Source organism: Glycine max, chromosome 18 (genome assembly GCF_000004515.6).
Source record: "Glycine max cultivar Williams 82 chromosome 18, Glycine_max_v4.0, whole genome shotgun sequence".
Classification (NCBI taxonomy): domain Eukaryota; kingdom Viridiplantae; phylum Streptophyta; class Magnoliopsida; order Fabales; family Fabaceae; genus Glycine; species Glycine max.
This window is the reverse complement of record NC_038254.2, coordinates 51310423-51330949: the sequence shown is the minus strand read 5'-3', so window position 1 is coordinate 51330949 and position 20527 is coordinate 51310423. Positions and strand designations below refer to the sequence as shown.

The 20527-nt window shown below is 40.7% G+C and overlaps 1 protein-coding gene across 2 annotated transcripts in view; it reads left to right on the top strand.

Annotated features, from left to right (window-relative positions):
- LOC100782030 (BEACH domain-containing protein C2) overlaps positions 1-20527 on the top strand; it is a 64012-nt gene that overhangs the window by 16424 nt on the left and 27061 nt on the right. For both annotated transcript variants that reach the window (XM_006602697.4, XM_014770738.3), the window contains exons 4-8: positions 2286-2984; positions 3321-3455; positions 13687-13791; positions 13995-14108; positions 15020-15096. In XM_006602697.4, the coding sequence (XP_006602760.2) occupies positions 2286-2984; positions 3321-3455; positions 13687-13791; positions 13995-14108; positions 15020-15096 (1130 nt within the window). The remainder of the gene's footprint in view (positions 1-2285; positions 2985-3320; positions 3456-13686; positions 13792-13994; positions 14109-15019; positions 15097-20527) is intronic.

Sequence of the window (20527 nt, the reverse complement as noted above, 5' to 3'; positions counted from 1 at the left end):
CCCCTTTAAATCTAGCAGAACCATACCTCCTACCATTCTTGTTTCGTTGTTTGGAGATGAAAATCTCCCTTACATCGCCCAGCTTTTTGAAATGGTACCACAGGTCTTTCTCGGTTGCATCCTCAGGGAATCGGGTGAAGTAGAAGGATGCTATGTCTTTCTGGTCCCTCCAGTTTGCTCGATTGTAGCTCTGTCGTTGTCCATTCCTATTCCCGACGTAGTTCCGACGGGGATCCTCTCTCAATCTGACTCTCTCCCACCCACTGTTTCTCACTCTCTATCCCTTATCTATATCTCTCTTCTGTTGCTTTTGCTTAATAAGAGAGAATTGTCTTTTAGCATTGGTAAAGGGAATAAGGAATTTTATACAAAAAGAATTGTTGAATGTAATAAATAAGAACTATATCACAAACAATAAATTAGTAACATATTCTAGGCAATGTTGTTAATGGCGGATGGCGGTTCATGGCGGAAAGTCAAAAATCCGCCATAAAAATATGGCGGATGGCGTAGCGGAAAATGACGGATGTCATGACGGACAAAAAAAAAAAACATATATATAAACTCATTGAAATTGAAAAAAACAAAGGATTGCATTCAAATAAACTAAAAAAGTTTGATGAGTTCATATATATAAACTCATTTAAAAGAGGACTGAACAGAAAAAAAAAATTGTGGTGTCAAATAGGAAAAAAAAATTAAAAATGGGACTGTCAAAAGTAAAAGGGGGGTGTCAAATAGAAAAACGGAAAAAAAAGCTGCAGACAGCAAAAAGGGGTGTCAAGCAGCAAAAAAAAAAAAAAAGACTTTGGCCCACCCACCAATATAAGTCGCGGTCGTGGTTCTGGCTGGGTCGTCTTCTCCGTTCATGTTGCCGTCGTTCACGCCGTGCTCGTCGTTGCCGTTCGCGTTGCCGTGGGTGGTCGCTGCCGTGCTCGTCGCCGCCGTTCACGCCGTGGGTTGTCGCTGGTTGCAAGTGTGGGTGGTTCCGAGGTCGTGGCTGGTTGCAGGGGTCGTGGGTCGTCACTGGTTGCAGGGGTCGCGCTGTGTTGGAGCTTCGAGGTCGAGGGTTGCAGCTGCGTTCTGAAAGGTAGGGGGGTCATGGTTTTCATTAAGTTTCCGGGTAGGGTTGGGTCGGTTCAGCCCAACTCCTACCGCGGACAAAAAAAAAACAAATTCCGCCATTTTCCGCCTCGCCGCCACATCCGCCATGGCGGCCGCCATGGCGCCACCATCTTTAACCCGCCACGCCACCGCTATTTGGTGGCGTTTTTTCAGAAAACCGCAATGCAACTCCGCCATGGCGCCGCCATGGCCGCCATTTAACAACACTGATTCTAGGAAATAAAATTCAACCAAAGTATCTATCACCAATGTAAAGGGAATAATGTGTAGAAGGACCATAGATGAACTGAGGAAATAATGGCTCCGGTGAACTGAGAGGAACATTAACCAGAAATCAAGAGAACAAAGAAAGAGAAGGCACAATTGGCTGGAGAGGTTACATGAGAAAATTAAAGTCCAGAACAGGGGGAGAGGAAGCACAGATGGGCTGGTTGCACAATCAGTGGAGTTCGAGGATATGGTTGCACAGTTCATTCAGTTTTGTAGAGCAGAGGTTGTTCGTCTGTAGAACAAGTTGTTAAGGTTATTTGAGTCCCTTAACAACTTAACCAAAACACTTAGGTTTCTTTTGAAAGAATAGGACCTAAACCGCCTTTTCTGCCATGGCCTCATATGGCAAAGGCGGCTTCAATGAAAAACTTGCAATGCCATTGATGTCTAATGGAATTTTGTTCAACTGCTGCAATGCCATCATGGGATGGTGCTGCCATGGCTCCGTGGCTTCTAATTGAGAGCACTGCGACGTGGTGATGGTGGTTGTGGGATCTATTCATGGTATCAGTCTCTTCACTCATGATAGTAAGGTCGTGTACATCTATTTCAGTTTAAACCCCACACTTGTGGGAGCCATGCATTGAGCTGCATTTCATATGGCACAGTAAGGCCAGCAGTTTGTGAAACACCCAGCTGGCTGAATACCTCTAGTAATTCCAGGTTACTAATAGGTTGTTATATTTTGCTGTATATTGTGTGTTAGACTGTGACATATTTAATGCAAGTAATATGCATGTTCTGGCTATTATGAATCTCATGTTAAGTTATTCTTTTTAAGTTTGTAAAATCTTGAATGTCACATATAATACAATTATGCTTTGGTTTGATTTTTATTTTTTTTATTTTTTAGATAAAACTGTACTAATTTATTATTTCCTCATTTTCAGGTTGCTAGGGTGTTGCATCTTTTCTACAGGTTGGTTGTCCAGCCAAATACATCTAGAGCTCACACATTTGCGGAAGAATTCCTAGCATGTGGTGGCATAGAAACTCTTCTTGTTCTGCTCCAGAGGGAAGCTAAAGCTGGAGATAGTTGTGTTCTGGAATCATTGTCAATGAATCCTGAACCTCAAAAATCTGAGATTGATAGTGGTAATGAAATGACAAAAGGAAGTCAGGAGGATGATGGGTCAAAGGACAAAAGTGAAGCCATCATACAAGACAATGACCAAGGTTTTCTATCTGTTGATAGTGGTAGTAGCCCTGATCCTAGTTCTCCTGATGTTAACAGTGACAGGATATTTGCCTCTGAAATTCCTTCTGCCAAGAATTTGGGAGGCATAAGTCTATCCATTAGTGCAGACAGTGCTAGAAAAAATGTTTACAATGTTGATAAAAGTGATGGCATTGTTGTTGGGATCATAGGTCTCTTAGGTGCTTTAGTAGCTTCAGGACATCTGAGATTTGGTTCCCGTGCTGGTCCTGATACAACAAGCAACCTTTTGGGTGTTGGACTCCATGACAAAGGTGGTACTATGTTTGAAGACAAGGTTTCTCTTCTACTTTATGCTTTACAGAAGGCTTTTCAAGCAGCACCCAACAGGCTAATGACTAACAATGTTTACACAGCTTTGTTGGCTGCCTCGGTATGGCTACCTTCCTTCATCATTTCCCTACTCTATATTCATATAATGTTGTGCAAATGGCAACTATCTTTTCTTTTTATTTTTTTTATATAAAAGTTATATCTGCAATGTCTTTGCCATGCTTTATTCAGTATAAGCCCATTCATTTTTTACCATTATAAGCTTATATATTGTTCTTAAAATTTTCAGCATATCTGCATAAATATTCAACAATATTAATATGTTTGCATTTGAAAAATGTCATTAGGTGATCAAGTTTCTAAATGGTAATAATATCCTCTTGAGCTGATGTTTTCATTTTCCTTGTTCTTTTGGTTTCCTTTCTTTCCATTTCAGATCAATGCCTCTTCTGCAGAGGATGGGCTAAACTTTTATGATTCTGGTCATCGCTTTGAGCATTCACAACTTTTATTGGTGCTTTTGCGTTCCCTTCCATTTGCACCTAGGCCACTACAGAGCAGAGCACTGCAGGTATTAGCCTAACAGTGCTCATTTTTTACAACATGCATCTAATGTTTATAAATTGCATTTAATTTGATTTATGAGGTGTCTGCTGTTTCATGTGTTTTTGCTCTTGCTTGTTGCATGTAAGTGGACTTCTCAATATAGCTTACTTGTTCATTGATGTACTGCTAAATTTTTTTTTTTTGCTCAGCAAAAATATATATTTTATTAAGCTGTAGTAGTACCAGTAGTACTATAATTACATAACATGAGATAGGGATCCATCTGGTTCCAGTTTTTCATAGAACCAAGCTAGATCCACATTAAGTTACATAAATTCAGCATCACCCATCCCCTCCTAGTTACTAAATCCTTCCTTTAGATTAGAGGACCATTGGTTAAAATGTAGTGCAAAATCCTTCTCCATGGATTTGATCCACGTCCAGATTAAGAGAATTGCATCGTCCAGCATTTTGCTTGCATCAAAACTTGCATTTTGGAAAACTATTTTATTTCTGTGCTGCCAAATTGTCCATGTTAGAGCAATCCACCAGCATTTCCATCTTGGGGACTTCTTTCCATCAGCAGTCCCGTTTCCATGCTGCAGGTAGTGATCCCTAGGGTTTTGAGGCAGTGCTGTAGCAAGGTTAACCCAGGACAATGACTCCCACCATAGAGGGAGGATGTTGCTGCAATTGAAGAATAAGTGAGCAGCCTCCTCCTCTTTAATTTTGCAGAAAGGGCACAGCATATCATTTACCATCACTTGTCTCCTTCTAAGGTTTATCTTTGTTGGTAGTCTATCCTTGATTAACCTCCATGCAAACACTGCTGATTTGGCTGGAATTTTGAGTTTCCATAGCTCCACAAAGTCAGAATTCTGGTCTGCCCCCATTAATTCTCCCCAAATCAGGTCATACCCACTTTTTGTTGAATAATGTCCACATGGGTCAGGTTTCCAAATCCAGTTATCTTCCCTTTGAGGGCGTATTTGCTGCTGTGATATCTCTCCAAGAAAAGTATCCGCCATTGCTACTTTGCAATCAAAAAGAGGCCTCCTCCAGTTGAACTTCCATTCCCATCCGGTGTTCGTGTTGCTCCCCATCTGCATGATGATTTGCTTTTGTTGGCATGAGATTTGATACAGCCTTGGGTATTTCTCCATTAATGGTAAATCATTATCTGTCCAACGATCCTCCCAAAATCTAAACTTATCACCCCCACTCACCTTCCATGTTGTTTCCCTTTTAATTACATTGTTATGCTACTGTTGCTGTATTGTGACCAGGTCCTTCCACCATGTGGATTCATGACTGCCTCTTCTTCCTTCCTCCAATGTCCTCCACCCACCATACTTCGAGTAAATTATTTTGGCCCATGGTTCCTCCTGCTTGTGAAAGAGATCCCAATGCCATTTCCCTAACAAAGCTGAATTAAAGGTCCTGAGATCTTTGATGCCAAGGCCACCTTTGTCTTTTGGTAGACAAATTGTCTTCCAATTGACCCATGTGATCTTCCTATGCTCCGGTCCCCTTCCCCATAAAAATCTTCGCTGAATGACTTCCAATTTGACTATTATTTTTTAAGGAACCCTGAAAAAGGAGAAAAAATAAATAGGAATTATTGTTAGTACTACATTAATGAGAGTCACTCTCTCCCGAAGGATATGTGTCTGTGTTTTCATGTGGCTAGTTTTCTCTCACATTTTCTGATTATAGGGTCCCAAAACTCACTACGTCTTGGGTTATCCCCAATGGAGATACCCAGATACTTGAATGGCAAGGACAAGATTCTACAATTAAGGTATTCAGCCGCCTCCTTCCGCCATTGATCAGATTTCACTATTACCCCAAAGCTGCTCTTTGCAAAATTTATCTTTAACAGATGCAAGGTCGAAACTTCTCAATATGGACTTAATTGCCTTTACATTCTGCATTGTGACTTGACCAAAAAATATGGTATCATCTGCATACTGTAATATGTTAACTGGTGTTTTGTTTTTTCCCACAAGGAAGCTGCTGAAGAGGTTCTTATCCAGTGCTTCTCTCATTAGACCAGTTAAACCTTCCGCAACAATATTGAAAAGTAAAGGCACTAGTGGGTCACCTTGCCTTAGGCCTCTATGTGGAATGAATTCATGTGTGGGGCTGCCATTAACCAGAATAGAGACCGAGGCTGATTTAAGACATCACTCTATCCAGCATATCCACTTGGGGTAGAATCCTAGTCTCTTCATCATATATGATAAGAAAACCCACGAGACTAAGTCGTATGCTCTTTCATAGTCCACTTTGAACACTAGGCATGGCTTATAGCACCTCTTCGCTTCCTCCACTGCCTCATTAGCAATCAGCACGCTGTGCAACAGTTGTCTTCCACTTATGAATGCTGACTGTCTCTCATCAATTATATCTAGCATCACCTTCTTCAATCTATTCGCTAGGAGCTTAGCCACAATCTTATAAACACAACCTATTAGTGAGATAGGTCTATATTCATTAAGATTTTGTGGATCTTTCAGCTTTGGGATCAGAGCAATAAAGGATGCATTGCTGCCCCTCGGGAAGACCCCATTTGCATGGAATTCAGTAAGGAACCGGCTGATGTCAGACTTTAATAACTTCCAAAATTGTTTTATGAATTTGAAGTTTAAACCATCCGGTCCTGGGTTTTTTTCACTTCCACAATCCCATATTGTCGCCCTTATTTCTTCCTCAAGAAAACTTCCCACCAACATGTTGTTTTGCTGCTGTCCAATACCACAGAATCTGGTTCCATTAAGGACTGGTCTGCGCTGCTCAGGTTTGATGAATCTATTGTTGAAGAAGCTGCGAACCTCCTCTTTCACTCTTATGGGGTCATCTACCCATGATCCATCAATGAGTACTCCTTTAAATGCATTATTTGTGTGTCTAGAGTTCAACAACAAGTGGAAGTAGTGTGAATTACAGCCCCCCTCCTTAATCCATCTTACTCTCGCCTTTTGTCTCATCAAAGACTCATGTGAATGTGCCGCTAACCATAATTCCTCCTGTAGTTTTTTGTGGGTCATCAATTCATGAGAGGTTAGCTGTCTGTTAGTACTTACATCTTCCAGACTGTTTAGATCTGCCTCAATTCTTTGTACCTTCTTGAGTGTATCTCCATATTGCTCCCTGTTCTACACCTTCATTGCCTCCTTGAGTTTTTTAATTTTTACTTTGAGTGCAAAGTTCCCCCAGCCCCTTGATTGTGTATTTGTCCAACACTCTCTGACTATTTGTTCAAAAGATTTATCCTTCAACCAGCAATCAAACATCCTAAACGGTTTTGGCCCCCAATCAATGATTTTAGCACTAAGTAGAATGGGGCAATGGTCTGAAAAGTTCCTGTCCAAGGTGAAACTGGTGCAACCTGGCCATTTGTGAAGCCATGCCATTTGTGAAGCCATTTGTGGGATACAAGGAACCTGTCTAATTTGCTCTTAGCAGTCGTGTTTGGTTTGAACCACGTGAATTTTCTTCCCACACTAGGTATTTCTTCGAAGTCTATGTCAGCTATCCATTCATTGAAATCATTGATGTTGTTGGCTTCCACTCCCCTATGAGACACACCCTCTCTTTCAGAGTGGTGCCTGATGCTGTCGAAATCACCAAGGAAGCACCACAATCCTTCAGGATCATGTTGTCTCAGCTGCTTGAGTGAATCCCATAGTTCCCGCTTGTTTTGACTATCACATGGGGAATATATGTTTACTATAGATGCTTTCTGATTTTCTTGGGTCCAAACTCCTTCCAGTAGGATGAAGCCTCTTCCCCTTACCCTTTGTTCCGCTTTGAAAGCTTGTTCATTCCAAATACACAGTAGTCCTCCAGCTGTATTTATTGCTGGCTGATATTCCCATCCAACATCCAAATCACCCCACATAACCTGGCACATAGCCTTATCGATTTGCTCCTTCTTGGTTTTTTGAATGCATAACATGTCTACTTTGTGTTTCCTGACCAACCTCCTTATTGCAGCCCATTTGACCCCTCTCCCAAGCCCTCTGACATTGTAGGATACAATATTCATGATAAAGTGTGTCTGTCTCCCAATTCCTCTGCCTTCTTCTTGTCTCTGTTCTCCATATCAATGATTTTGTTGATGATTATGACCAAGTCTGAATTGCTAGACACCCCCATGATTTTTGTGAGCTCCCATTGAGATGATGCCTCTTTAATCTGGCCTTCGTTGGGTCCCTTAGATTTTAAAAGCAACATTGGATTGTTTTCTATGATTTGTTGTGATGCTCCTCTGTCCATGGAAGATATGTGTGATGGATAACCTGTAGCTGCTGCTGATGTTGTAGCCGCGCCCATTATAGATTCCTGATGGGTAAGTGGGTTAGTCTCGCCCAATTTGAGGTGATTCACACTCTGTTGGGCCTCCTTCTGTTTGCACCACCTTTTCCTAACAAACACCTTCCACTCCCTTCTGCCCTCAGTTGTTTGATGAGATGGGCTGGCATTGTTGTGTTGTGAGTTGTTGGCACTGGTGTGGTTAGTAAGGCCCACCTCAGTAGTTGGCCCGTCTTCAACAGGTTGAGTGTCACGTGCCACTTTTGAGGACATTAGATACATGTTGGTGTTTTCATGATGTGGTGGGCTGGCTGTTGTGTGGTTAATAAGGCCCACCTCAGAAATTGGCACAATCTCATTAGTTTGGGTATTACGTGGCATTTTTGAGTGCATTTGTGACCTGTTGGGATTTTCGTGGTCAACTCCCATATGACCTTGGGCAGGCTCAACGGCTCTTTCCTTTCCTGCGTAACTTGAACATCCATCAGCTACTGACAACATTTCTCTGCTCCCCTGACCTTTCTTCTCTGGTGCCTCATGCATATTATCTTCACCAATATGAGCCACTGACTCTGCGATAGAATGTGCCACAGATTTCTGCTTCTTTGCTATTTCCATGTCTGTCTGCGCACGATTGTCGATATTGGGTATTTGTGCCCAGCTTCGTTGTGCATTACCCACTGTGTTCTCCCTGGCTCGAGGACTTTTGGGTAAAAGCAGGAGCTGTTTGCTGTCGGCGACATCCTTCTGGTCGCCGTCGAGGCTGTTTGGTGGGTGCCGGAAGATATGGGTTGATGACGTTCTGTAAACAGTGAGTCGCTGTCATTGTCATCGGACTCGATGTCTTCCGATGAGTCTGTGGCTCTTTGATCAAGGTAGGTGCGCGTTCCGACGTCACTCAACCCCTCTTCAATGATGTACACATTATGTACCTCCCCACCGATCTTAACTGTGACTGTGTGATGGAAAAGTGATCTCCATGGAGTTCTTATTAGAATTTTGGCCCTATCTAACCTTCTCAACTCTTCAACATCATCGTCGACGTCGATAAGGTCACCAACTACGGCCAAAGTAGACTATGAACTAGCCTATGATTCAGTATCCTGGGCCTTCCTATCAGATATGTTGAAGAGACTTGGATTCTATCCTAAGTGGATTTGTTGGACCGAGGGATGCCTTAAATCCGCCTCGATTTCTGTCCTGGTTAATGGTAGCCCTACAAATGAATTCTTACCTCAAAGAGGTCTTAGACAAGGTGACCCACTCGCGCCTCTCCTTTTCAATATTGTAGCTGAAGGGTTAACTGGCTTGATGAGAGAAGCACTGGATAAAGGAATATGTAGCAGCTTCCTGGTTGGGAAAAACAACATACCAATTAACATACTACAGTACGCAGATGACACAATATTTTTTGGGGAAGCTACAATGCAGAATGTCAAGACAATTTAATCCATCCTAAGAAGTTTTGAACTTGTATCCGGGTTAAAGATAAACTTTGCTAAGAGCAGTTTTGGAGTAATTGGGAAGCCAGAGCAATGACGGTTTGAGGCAGCTGAGTACCTTAACTGTAGAATCCTATCTTTGCCTTTCTCTTATTTGGGCCTCCCCATCGGGGATAACCCAAGACGTAGTGAACTTTGGGATCCTCTAATTAGAAAATGTTAGAGAAAACTAGCCTCTTGGAAACACAAACACATATCCTTTGGGGGGAGAGTCACTCTCATTAATGCAGTCCTAACAACAATTCCTATTTATTTTCTCTTTTTTCAGGATACCTTCAAAGGTAATTGCCAAATTAGAAGCCATCCAAAGACGTTTTCTATGGGGAGGGGGATCAGAAGAGAGGAAGATTGCTTGGGTCAATTGGAAGACGGTATGTCAACCAAAGGACAAAGGCGGCCTTGGAATTAAAAACCCTAGGACTTTTAATGCAGCTCTATTGGGGAAGTGGAGATGGGATCTATTCTCTAAGCAGGAGGAGCCATGGGCAAAAATTATTGAATCAAAGTATGGCGGATGGAAGGCATTGGAGGAAGGCTCAAGAGGAAATCAACAATCCTTGTGGTGGAAGGACCCGATCTTAATTCAACTACAGCAGCAGAATTTAGTAATAAAAAAGGACACTGTTTGGAAGGTGGGGGGGTGACAAATTCAGATTTTGGGAGGATCCTTGGACATCCAACTCTATTCCTCTAATGGAGAAGTATCCAAGGCTGTATCATATCTCATGTCAACAGAAGGCACTCATTATGCACATGGGGACCAGCAACAACAACAGATGGGAATAGAATTTCAACTGGAGGAGGGATCTCTTTGAATCTGAAATAGCATTGGCGGACACTTTCATTGGGGAATTATCACAGCAACAAGTTCAACCTCACAGGCAGGACAATTGGATTTGGAAGCATGATCAAACCGGACATTACTCTTCAAAAAGTGGGTATGATCTGGTTTGGGGAGAACTAATGGGGGCAACCCAGATTTCTGACTTTGGGGACCTATGGAAGCTATAAATCCCAATTAAATCAGCTGTATTTGCTTGGAGGCTGATAAGAGATAGATTACCAATTAACCTTACAAGAAGACAGGTGATGCTGAATGACACCATGTGCCCACTTTGCAGACTTAAAGAAGAAGAGGCTCATCACTTATTCTTCAACTGCAGCAGTACCCTACCTTTATGGTGGGAGTCTTTGTCCTGGGTTAGTGTCTCAACAGCAATGCCACAAAACCCAAGAGACCATTTCCTACAGCACACAATTGCGACAGCTGAAGTAAAGAATTCCACAAGATGGAAATGTTGGTGGATCGCCTTGACATGGCCAATTTGGAAACACAGAAACAAAATAGTGTTCCAAAACCACACGTTTAATGGAAGTAGACTGTTGGATGATGCGGTTCTGCTACTTTGGACGTGGGTCAAAACCATGGAGAAGGATTTTAATACACATTTCAATCAATGGTCCTCAAACCTAAAGGAAGCTTTCACTAGCTAGATGGGGTTTGGAGCTTTTGTAATCATGTATTTCCTGCAACTACAATAGCTTGGTTTTGTGAATACACAAGAACTAGATATTCAGTTAATAAACATGTATCTTTCTAGTACCTCTGGTACTATTCTTCTTAATAACATCCTATTTTTGCTGAGCAAAAAAAAAAAAAACTGCGGCCACTATTTTTCGAATGTTTCCTATGTCCCATACTTCTAGAGGGACTCCCCAGCATTGGACCCATACCAACCTATAGCCCGACCTCATCGTCGGATTCCACTTTTCTAGAGAGTGAAATGGTGATGTGCCGTGTTGGGTTTCTTCGTTGATGATTTCCTCTGCTTTGGAATCCTAGAGCCCAAGGAGGAGTATCATGTTATCGCCGATATATTTTGGCTCCACGTTTTCTCCTATCTCCCAGGGTAGGTCGTCCTCGATTCTTTCGAATGCCCCTAGTTTCTTTAGCCGTCCCACCCATGCGTCTGTGCCATTTCCTCTCCCCCACTGCAACTTGAAGTTGGACCGACGATTGTGACTCAATATGTCTGGGGTGTGGAGGTTGGAGGTGCTTCCTCTGTCCGACATCCGTTTTGGTAGTGGATACCACCTTCGCATATGACTTGAGAGGGGTCCTGTATTGCATTGCCATGTGTCGCGCATTTGTCACTTCATTGTTGTGTCCTTCCGTTTGGGTCCTAGGTTTGGCAGTATACTCCTCGAACTTCATCTTTCCTCTCCCATACTTTGGAACGTTGACATACAGCTTGAGTCCATCAACTATGATATTATCAAGCTGTCTTTCTAATTTGCGTTCATCGGATATCCCTTTGAACCTTACGAATCCATATCTTTTACCCCCTTTGTTCCTATGGTTGGGGATGAAGATCTCCCTCACATCCCCCCATTTCTTGAACTTGGCCCAGAGATCCTTCTCTGTTGTGTGTTCAGGGAAACTTGTGAAGTAGAATGTTGTGATATCATCCTTCTCCCTCCAGTTTGCATGGTGATACCTTTGAGGTTATCCAGGCCTGGTGTAAACGTAGTTTGTTTTGGGATCCTCTCTCGTTCTCTCCCCTTCTCTCTGTCTTCCTCTTCCTCTGATCAAAGTGGTCCACTCACTCTCCTTCCCTCTCTCTCTGTCTCTCTCTCAGTTTCACTCTCTCTCATCTCTCTGCACTAGTTATATATTATTTGAATAAGTTGAATGGTAACTATCATGTTGACAGTTTAGGGGTAGATTCCTTTATCAGCAGAGGACAGAACAAATACAATAGCAGTAGGGGTAGATTCTAAATTGTAGCCATAGCTTGGTTCCTTCTCAGACTATGTTCAGTCTGTTTTCAGGCACCATTCGTATGAGCTTTCCTATTTATGTACTTTAGTACCTCTGGTACTCCTTTATTTATATATATATATATTACTTTTGCTGATAAAAAAAAATGTTGACAGTTTAGGGCAGAAAGTTAGGAGCAGTTACATCCTGCTAAATTTATGCATTTGGATTTCTTGTATTTTATAGATTTTATTAGGCCTTAAGTTTGCTGTTATTTTAAGAGTTGAAAGATAATGGTGGAACACGACTTTTCTTGAACTAGGCTGGTACAGCACTAAAAGTAAAACTAATGACACAATTGCTTGGTATTATCTACATTTTTCTCTTATTTTAACCATGATTAGTGGCAGTTGTCCCCCCCTTCGATGATGTTTTACTTAGAATAGCTAGTCATATGCTTGTGTAGTACTTCTGTTACCTGTTACATTTAGAGTTAGTTTTAACTGACTTGTGATTTCTGTTATCAGTCGGAAAGATAACTATAACTTATATTGCAATTGATCTCAGTTAAGAGAATACTCTTGTCTGTAACAGAGTTCGGATTGCACCTCAGATCTCTCTGTTTTCTCTAGCTTTGTCACTCTTCCTCTCATTTTCTTGGAATCCCTGCCCCGATCAATGCTCAACAGTTAGGAGTTAGGGAGTTTGTTAGGACAGTTATTGTAGTTTGTGATAGGAATCAGTCTTCCCAATACTGGGAACCTTTTAAGGTTTATTCCCATAGGCCCAAAAGGACAATTGTGTCCTCTCAGAGTTAGTGGAAGTTAGTTAGAAGAGAGAGAGAGAGTGACAATTCTGTTTTAAGGGAGAAAACAAGAGAGTGGGGGATATGGTGGAATTAAGAATCAATTGGCGGTCATGTTTTTCTCTGACTTGGGGAGGAGCTTGCTCTCATTTATCTTGTATTTGCCTTTGATTACATAATACAAATTACAGCATTCTCTGTTAGGGGTTTACCTCACAGTTTGTTAGTAGAAGGGTTAGTCAGTTAGAGGGGATTTGAGAGGTAAATAAATAGGAGGAGGTTGTTAGGTAAGAGGCATTGGCATTCTACCTTGTATCTTTTGTAAATAAGCTTTTGCTCTTTGTGAAACTGAAATGAGAAATTGTTTGTGAAGGGGAAAACCTTGGAGGAGAATATGAGCATATCTCTCCTATTTTCTGTTCTTTTGCAATCAAGATTTTTTTTACTCTTGTTTTCAAATCCTGATTTCTAACATATCACATGGATTCTTTCAGAGTCCCGCTGGCAGACACACAAAGGGATAAAAAAAGGAGAATATTTTCTCCTTATGTTTTGACATAGTCCTTCTTTCCTATACATTTTCTTCTCTTATCAAATAGAACAATTAATAGGGGGTATTGTATCTTAAGTTCCGTTTTTAGAATCTCTCTCAATTTCTTTCAGATGCTATGAGAGTGGTTCTGTTCTTTTGTGGCCTTAAGTACTCTGTATCAGAGTTAGCTTAAGAAAGGTTCATGTATATGCCACAGCCATATAGAAAATTTGCTAATAGAACTTTGTCAGAGGAAGTGAGACTTCCAATTATGGATATATTCCTACTTGATATATTTTTAACACCACCTAGTTTTGAGCTGGTTGTGTATGATTTCAGGATCTTCTATTTCTGGCTTGCAGTCATCCTGAAAATAGAAGCAGTCTGACAAGCATGGAGGAATGGCCTGAGTGGATTCTGGAAGTCCTGATCTCAAACTATGAGGTAATAATGTGAAGCAAAAAAAAAGTTCTTATACTTTTTCCATCTCTCTTTGTTTTTTGGTTGTCTTTGTCTCTTTAATCTTTTTGTCATACATAGACCAAAAATTCATGCCATCTTCCTGTGTACTACAGACACATATTTTAGGTTCTTGTGAAGATTCTTTAACTCTGCTACTTGTGTACTTTTGTTCAACTGTTTGACAGGTGGGTTCAAGTAAATTATCCGATTCAACAACCATTGGAGACATAGAAGACCTTATTCATAATTTCCTTAGTATCATGCTAGAGCATTCAATGCGCCAAAAGGATGGATGGAAGGTTGATATTTGTTAGAATTGCTTACTTCTTTCATGTCTACCCAATTGACGTTACTGCCAATTCTTACCCAATTTTCTTTTTAATCATGTTGCTGTTGACAGCATGCACATGCAGCAGTATGCTTGCCTGTTTCCTGTTTCTTTACTAAATCTTTGTTTCATTGGCTGGGGTCGTAACTGTTGAACATCAAATATTGGACATTTCTTGAACTTGCAATGAATATGTAAATCATTTTTTGATTCACTTGGGTTTATTTGGGCTTTAAGATGTACAAAAGACTGTTTTCTTCTTTTTCTTTTTCCCTTCATGGTAAAGGAAGAAATTTCATTCAAGTGAAGAGAAAAATACAACTGGGGGTTTATGTCTTCTAAATAAAGAAACTAAATGAATACTGGGGGTCTGAGGTTGAAAAATGTAACAGAGCTTCTTGTATTTGATAGCATATCTTGTCCTGGTTATAAAATGAAAATCTTTTGGATATTCTCTAAACCTGTTCTCTTTGAGCGATGGATTATCAATGAAGTATTGAAATTTCATTTTAATTATATTTTACTTAGTTACCACATAGTGTAGTCATAAGTCATTTTAATTAAACTTTTGTCCTGGACCTGGAATTTCTACATGGAGCAGCAATTAACTGTTGAAATATTGTGGGACTTCTTGGTGTGTGTTTGGAACTCAATCGTGTTCAACTAAATGCCAATCCATCTCCTCCCTTCCTTCTATGTTTGCTGCTTTGGAAAGTGGGATCTTTTGTTTAGAAGGCTCGAAATGGATTTCCAAACACAGCCTTAGTCATCGCATAGTATCAGTCTGCTGGAATTTCCCTTCTATTGTCCATATTTTTTGTTTGCATGATTTCTGGTTTTATAGAGTAATTCATACTGCTCTGTGCTGCTCATTGTGTCCAGGATATTGAAGCGACTATTCATTGTGCAGAGTGGCTTTCTATTGTTGGTGGATCTAGCACAAGAGAGCAGCGACTAAGGTAAGTTTATGCATCCATTATGAGCTCTTCAGTATTTACTTCTCCAGTTCTTCTGTTTTGATTGTTACAGAAATTGTGTTTGGTACCATATCATTTTTTATTTTGATGCTGTTTTGCATTGTTTCCCAACTAAACATGTTACTGTTTAGTATGAAAACATTCAATATAAAACCATTCATGAGCAGATGTAAATGTAACTGCTTAATCCTTTTAGGAGTTCAATCCTCTCTCATTCTAATAAAACTTAAATTTTAGTACAATGAAGAGCAAACCTGCTTTATCCATGCACAAACTCATGTATATATACTATTCTTGCACTATTTTTAGTCAATGCGGAACTTGGGTTTTTCCTGATAGATATACCACCAATCATGAGTTTTTACCTTACAGGTTATGCTTTTAGTATAGTTGGTCCTTGACAGTACACTTGTCTCATCATCACAAATTTGGAAGAGACCTCTTATTCTTTAAATTCTTTAGGAAGTATGTTGTTTGGAACCTATCATGTTGTCATCAATGTTGTTATTAATGGTGGATGGTGGAAAGCCCAAAATTCTCCATAAGAGGAAGCCAGAAAAAAAAAAATCTGAAAACATAACAGTTATACAATAATAAAACAAAATAGAAATTAGAAAAAATAGAGAAAGAGGAAATATAAGAGTATACATTACTCGTAGTGTATTTTTTACTTAGCTGTTATTCTAAATACTATAGTTAGTGGTTAGTCAGTTTATAGTTTTTTTTTATCAGCAAAGATAAATTAGAATATATAAATAAGTACTAGGGGTACTAAGATTACAAATTTTTGGATTTCAACAGACACATGGTTTCCTAATACGAACTTGAACAGTCGAATTAGCTAACCATAAGCTGCTTACATTGTAAGCTATAGGCTACCCAGGTCCTATGCATGCTTCCCTCCCCTGATTACAAAATCCCTCTGATAGATTACTCGACCATTGATTAAAATGCATTACAAAACCTTTTTCCAGATTCCTAAACCATGACCAACACAAGAAGATTGCCTCATCCATCAGTTTGCTACCATTAAAGCTCTCATTTGAGAAAACTATCCGATTCCTATGCTGCCAAATAGTCCAGGTTAATGCTATCCTCCAACACTTCCATCTATGAGCCCTTAGTCCAGGATATCCCCCATAAGCATGTTGGAGGAAATGATGTCTCGGGTTTTGTAGGAAAGCACCTGAGATGTTTACCCAAGACAAAGATTCCCACCATAGAGGGAGGGTTTTACTGTAGTTGAAGAATAGATGAGCTGCATCCTCCTCATTGTTCCCACAGAATGGGCATAGTAAATCATTGATTTCTACATTCCTCCTTTGCAGGTTTAATTTTGTTGGCAGTCTATCTCTAATTAATCTCCAAGTGAAAAAGGATGTTTTGGTTGGGATCTTTAAAATCCATAACTCCTCAAAAACTCCATCCTGATTCTCATCTATTGATTCCCCCATCAGCAGATTATATGCACTCCGCACTGAATATTGACCACTTGAATCAGCTTTCCACACCTAGTTGTCTCGTCGATCTGGATGGATTAAACTACCTTCTATATCCCCCAAGAATCTAGCAGCCATGTCAATTTCATTGTCAAACATAGATCTCCTCCATATAAAATTTCACTCCCAGCCTGCAGTTGTGTGACTTCCCATGTGCTGAATGAGCTGTTTTTGCTGGCAGGAAATGTGGTATAGCCTAGGGTATTTTAGTCTTAGTGGATTATCATCATCAATCCATCTATCCTCCCAAAACCTGACCCTATCTCCGCACCCCACCCTCCAGGCAATTCCATTTTGAAAGAAATTACCATTTTGCGATGGCTGAAACAATGACTTTAAGTCTTGCCACCATAAAGATTCATTGCTGCCTCTTCTTTCGTCATCCATACAACTCCAGCCATCGTATTTTGAATCCAATACCCGGGCCTAGAGTTCCCCTTGGTGGTGAAACAGACTCCATATCCATTTTCCCAGCAAAGCTAGATTGAAGCTCTTGATGTCCCGGATTCCTAATCCCCCTTTTTCTTTTGGGAGACACATTGTATCTCATTTGACCCACACAATCTTCTTTTGCTCGAGTCCTCCTCCCCATAAAAAAATCGGCGTTGTATACTCACTAGCTTATCCACAACTCTGTTAGGAACTCTGAAAAACGAAAAGAAATAAATAGGAATAGATGTTAGGACTGACTTTATAAGAGTCACTCTGCCCCCAAATGAAATGTGTCTTTGTTTTCATGTTACTAGCTTTCTCTTGCACTTCTTGATGATAGGATCCCACAATTCGCAACGCCTTGGGTTTGCCCTAATTGGGATACCCAAGTATGTGAACGGTATGGACAACAATCTGCAGTTCAAATATTTTGCAGCATCCTTCTTCCATTGTTCCGGCTTCCCGATTGCCCCAAAACTGCTCTTTACGGAATTAATTTTAAGTCCCGATACGAGTTCAAAGCTCCTCAAGATGACTTTGATTGCCTTGACATTTTCCATTGATGCCTCACCGAAAAATATTGTAGCATTAGCATATTGTAGAATGTTGATTTCTACGTTGTTTCTTCCTACTAAGAATCCTCTGAATAGGTTCTTTTCCACTGCTTCTCTCATCAATCCATTTAAGCCTTCAACAACAATATTAAACAAGAGGGGTGCTAGTGGGTCCCCCTGTCTGAGTCCTCTTTGCGGGCTGAATTCAGCCAAGGGACTACCATTCACCAATACCGAGATAGTAGCAGATTTGAGGCACCCCTCAACCCAATTAATCCACCTGGAGCAGAATCCCAACCTCCGCAGCATGTATATTAGAAAATCCCACGAAACTGAATCATATGCCTTTTCATAGTCTACTTTGAACACCATGCACGGCTTTTGGCACCTTTTTGCTTCCTCAATTGCTTCATTTGCGATAAGCACGTTGTGCAGCAAATGTCTACCCCCTATGAAGGCAGTCTGTCTTTCGTCTATAATTGCTGGCAACACCTTCTTCAATCTTTTTGCTAATATCTTAGCCACAATCTTGTACATGCAGCCTATTAGCGAAATAGGTCTATATTTGTTAAGGTTTTGTGGGTCAGCAACCTTAGGGATTAGAGCAATAAAGGAGGCATTGCATCCCTTTGGAAAAATTCCATTAACAAAAATTCCTTCAAAAACCAAACAACGTCGGGTTTAATGACTTGCTAGAACTCCTTAATGAATTTAAAGTTTAGTCCATCTGGACCAGGACTTTTCTCGCTCCCACAGTCCCATACAACAGTCTTTATTTCATCCTCATGAAAGCATTCCGTCAGCATATCATTTTTTTGTTGTCCAATGTTCTGAAATCTGACCCCATCCAGCTTGGGTCTAACCCACTCGTTTTCTTCAAATCTGTTCATGAAAAACAAAAGAACTGCCTCTTTCACTCTTCCCAGTTCATCAATCCATGATCCGTCAATCATCACCCCTGTCAGAGAATTACTTCTACGATTCGAATTCAGCAACAAGTGGAAAAAGCGTGAGTTGCAATCTCCTTCTTTAATCCATCTTGACTGCGCCTTCTGCCTCAATAAGGATTCATGTGATTGGGCAGCTATCCATAGGTCCTCCTGTAGCTTTTTTCTGTCCAACATTTATTGGGTAGATAATTGTCTGTCGTTTGTGTTCGATTCCAGCTTGTTCATCTCAGCTTCAATACTTCTTAACTTCTTGAAAGTATCTCCAAATTGTTCTTTGTTCCAAACCTTCAGCCTCACCTTAAGTCGTTTTATCTTCTCTTTCAGCACAAAAGCCCCCTATCCCCTTTGCTGATTATTTGTCCAGCAGTCCTGAACAATTGTTCTGAATGTCCTATCCTGAAGCCAGCAATCGAGGATCCTAAATGGTTTGGGCCCCCAGTCAACATTCTTAGATCTCAACAAAATGGGGGCAATGATCGGAGAAGTTCCGATCCAAAATAAATTGTGTCAGCAGAGATCAAAACTCTATCCAGCTTACTTTTGGCTGACTCGTTAGGCCTGTACCATGTAAATTTTCTCCCCACGCATGACACTTATTCTACCTCCAAGTCTGCAATCCAATCATTGAACTCCTTCATAATCCTATCATCCATCCCCCTATGACAGGCACCCATTCTTTCTGTTGGTCTTCTGATGTTGTTGAAATCTCCCAGTATGCACCATAGTCCACCAGAATTTGAATTTTTCATCTGCCTAACAATATCCCACAAAACTCTCTTCTGATAAATATCACATGGTGAATAAATACTGACTATAATTACTTTTTGTGCATCCTGAACCCACACACCTTCCAGCAAGATAAAGCCACTACCGCTGACCTTCCTTTCCAGTGTGAAAGTTTTCTCACTCCATAGACATAATAGACCCCCTCCTGTATTGCATGCAGGTTGCATTTCCCAGCTAATTTCGGAGTTCTCCCACAGTGTTTGACACATCGTCTTCTCAATTCGCTCCTTCTTGGTCTCCTGGATGCATAGCAAATCTATCTGCTCTTTTTTGACCAATCTTCTAAATGCTGCCCATTTCACCCCCCCCCCCCCCCCCCCCACCCCAGCCCCCTTACAGTCAGTTTATTGTTAGTAGTTTAGACTTCTAACAGCTGTATCAACTAACTCAGGTTAGTTGATAGTTAGGATAGGTGGTAGTTATCCAACTATATAAACAGCATTGTAATCTGATTATTGTTGGGTTGAATAATATCAGATTTCTCAATCTTAATTTGCTCTCTTCTCTCAAATTCTCTCAACTCTGTTAGGAAGGAAGAAGAGTTGCTGGTCAGTATTAAAAAGAATAGTCAGATAAAACAAAAGAATTAAAACAAAAACGTAACTAAAAAGACTGAGAAAATGTAACTCACTAGAGATGGCAGTCGCCGGAGCCAGAAAAGGTTGCTGGTGAAGTTGCTGCTGGTGCAGAAGCGCTGCCAGTGTAGAAGTCACTGTCGGAGGGAGAGGTCCTGCAGTAGCAGGAACGTTGTACACGAGAACTTAGAACCTTCTCTGTCGTGCATTCTCTTTAGGGTTTAAAACCCTTTATTTCAATTGGGCCGGGTCGGGCTACAGGGCCATTTCCTTTTTGTCTTTTTTTTTCCCTGTTTTTTTAATTTAACAAAACCACCTCTTCCCCCATGCCGTAATGGACGCCATGCTTCTGGTGACCACCATACAAAACCCGCAATGCCACTGTCATACAGTGGCACTTATAAAAAACTGCTCCAACATGGCCCACCATAACCACTATTTAATAACACTTTGCCATGTTTCATGCATAAATGCTATTGAATTATATTTCCCTGAAGGGCATGATTTGGAATAGGATGCACAAAACTGCTCATAACGTCATACTTTTTTTTTGTGTGAATAACTCAGCATCATACTCAGCACAAAACTGCACACATCTTAAAAAAATTATTAATTGC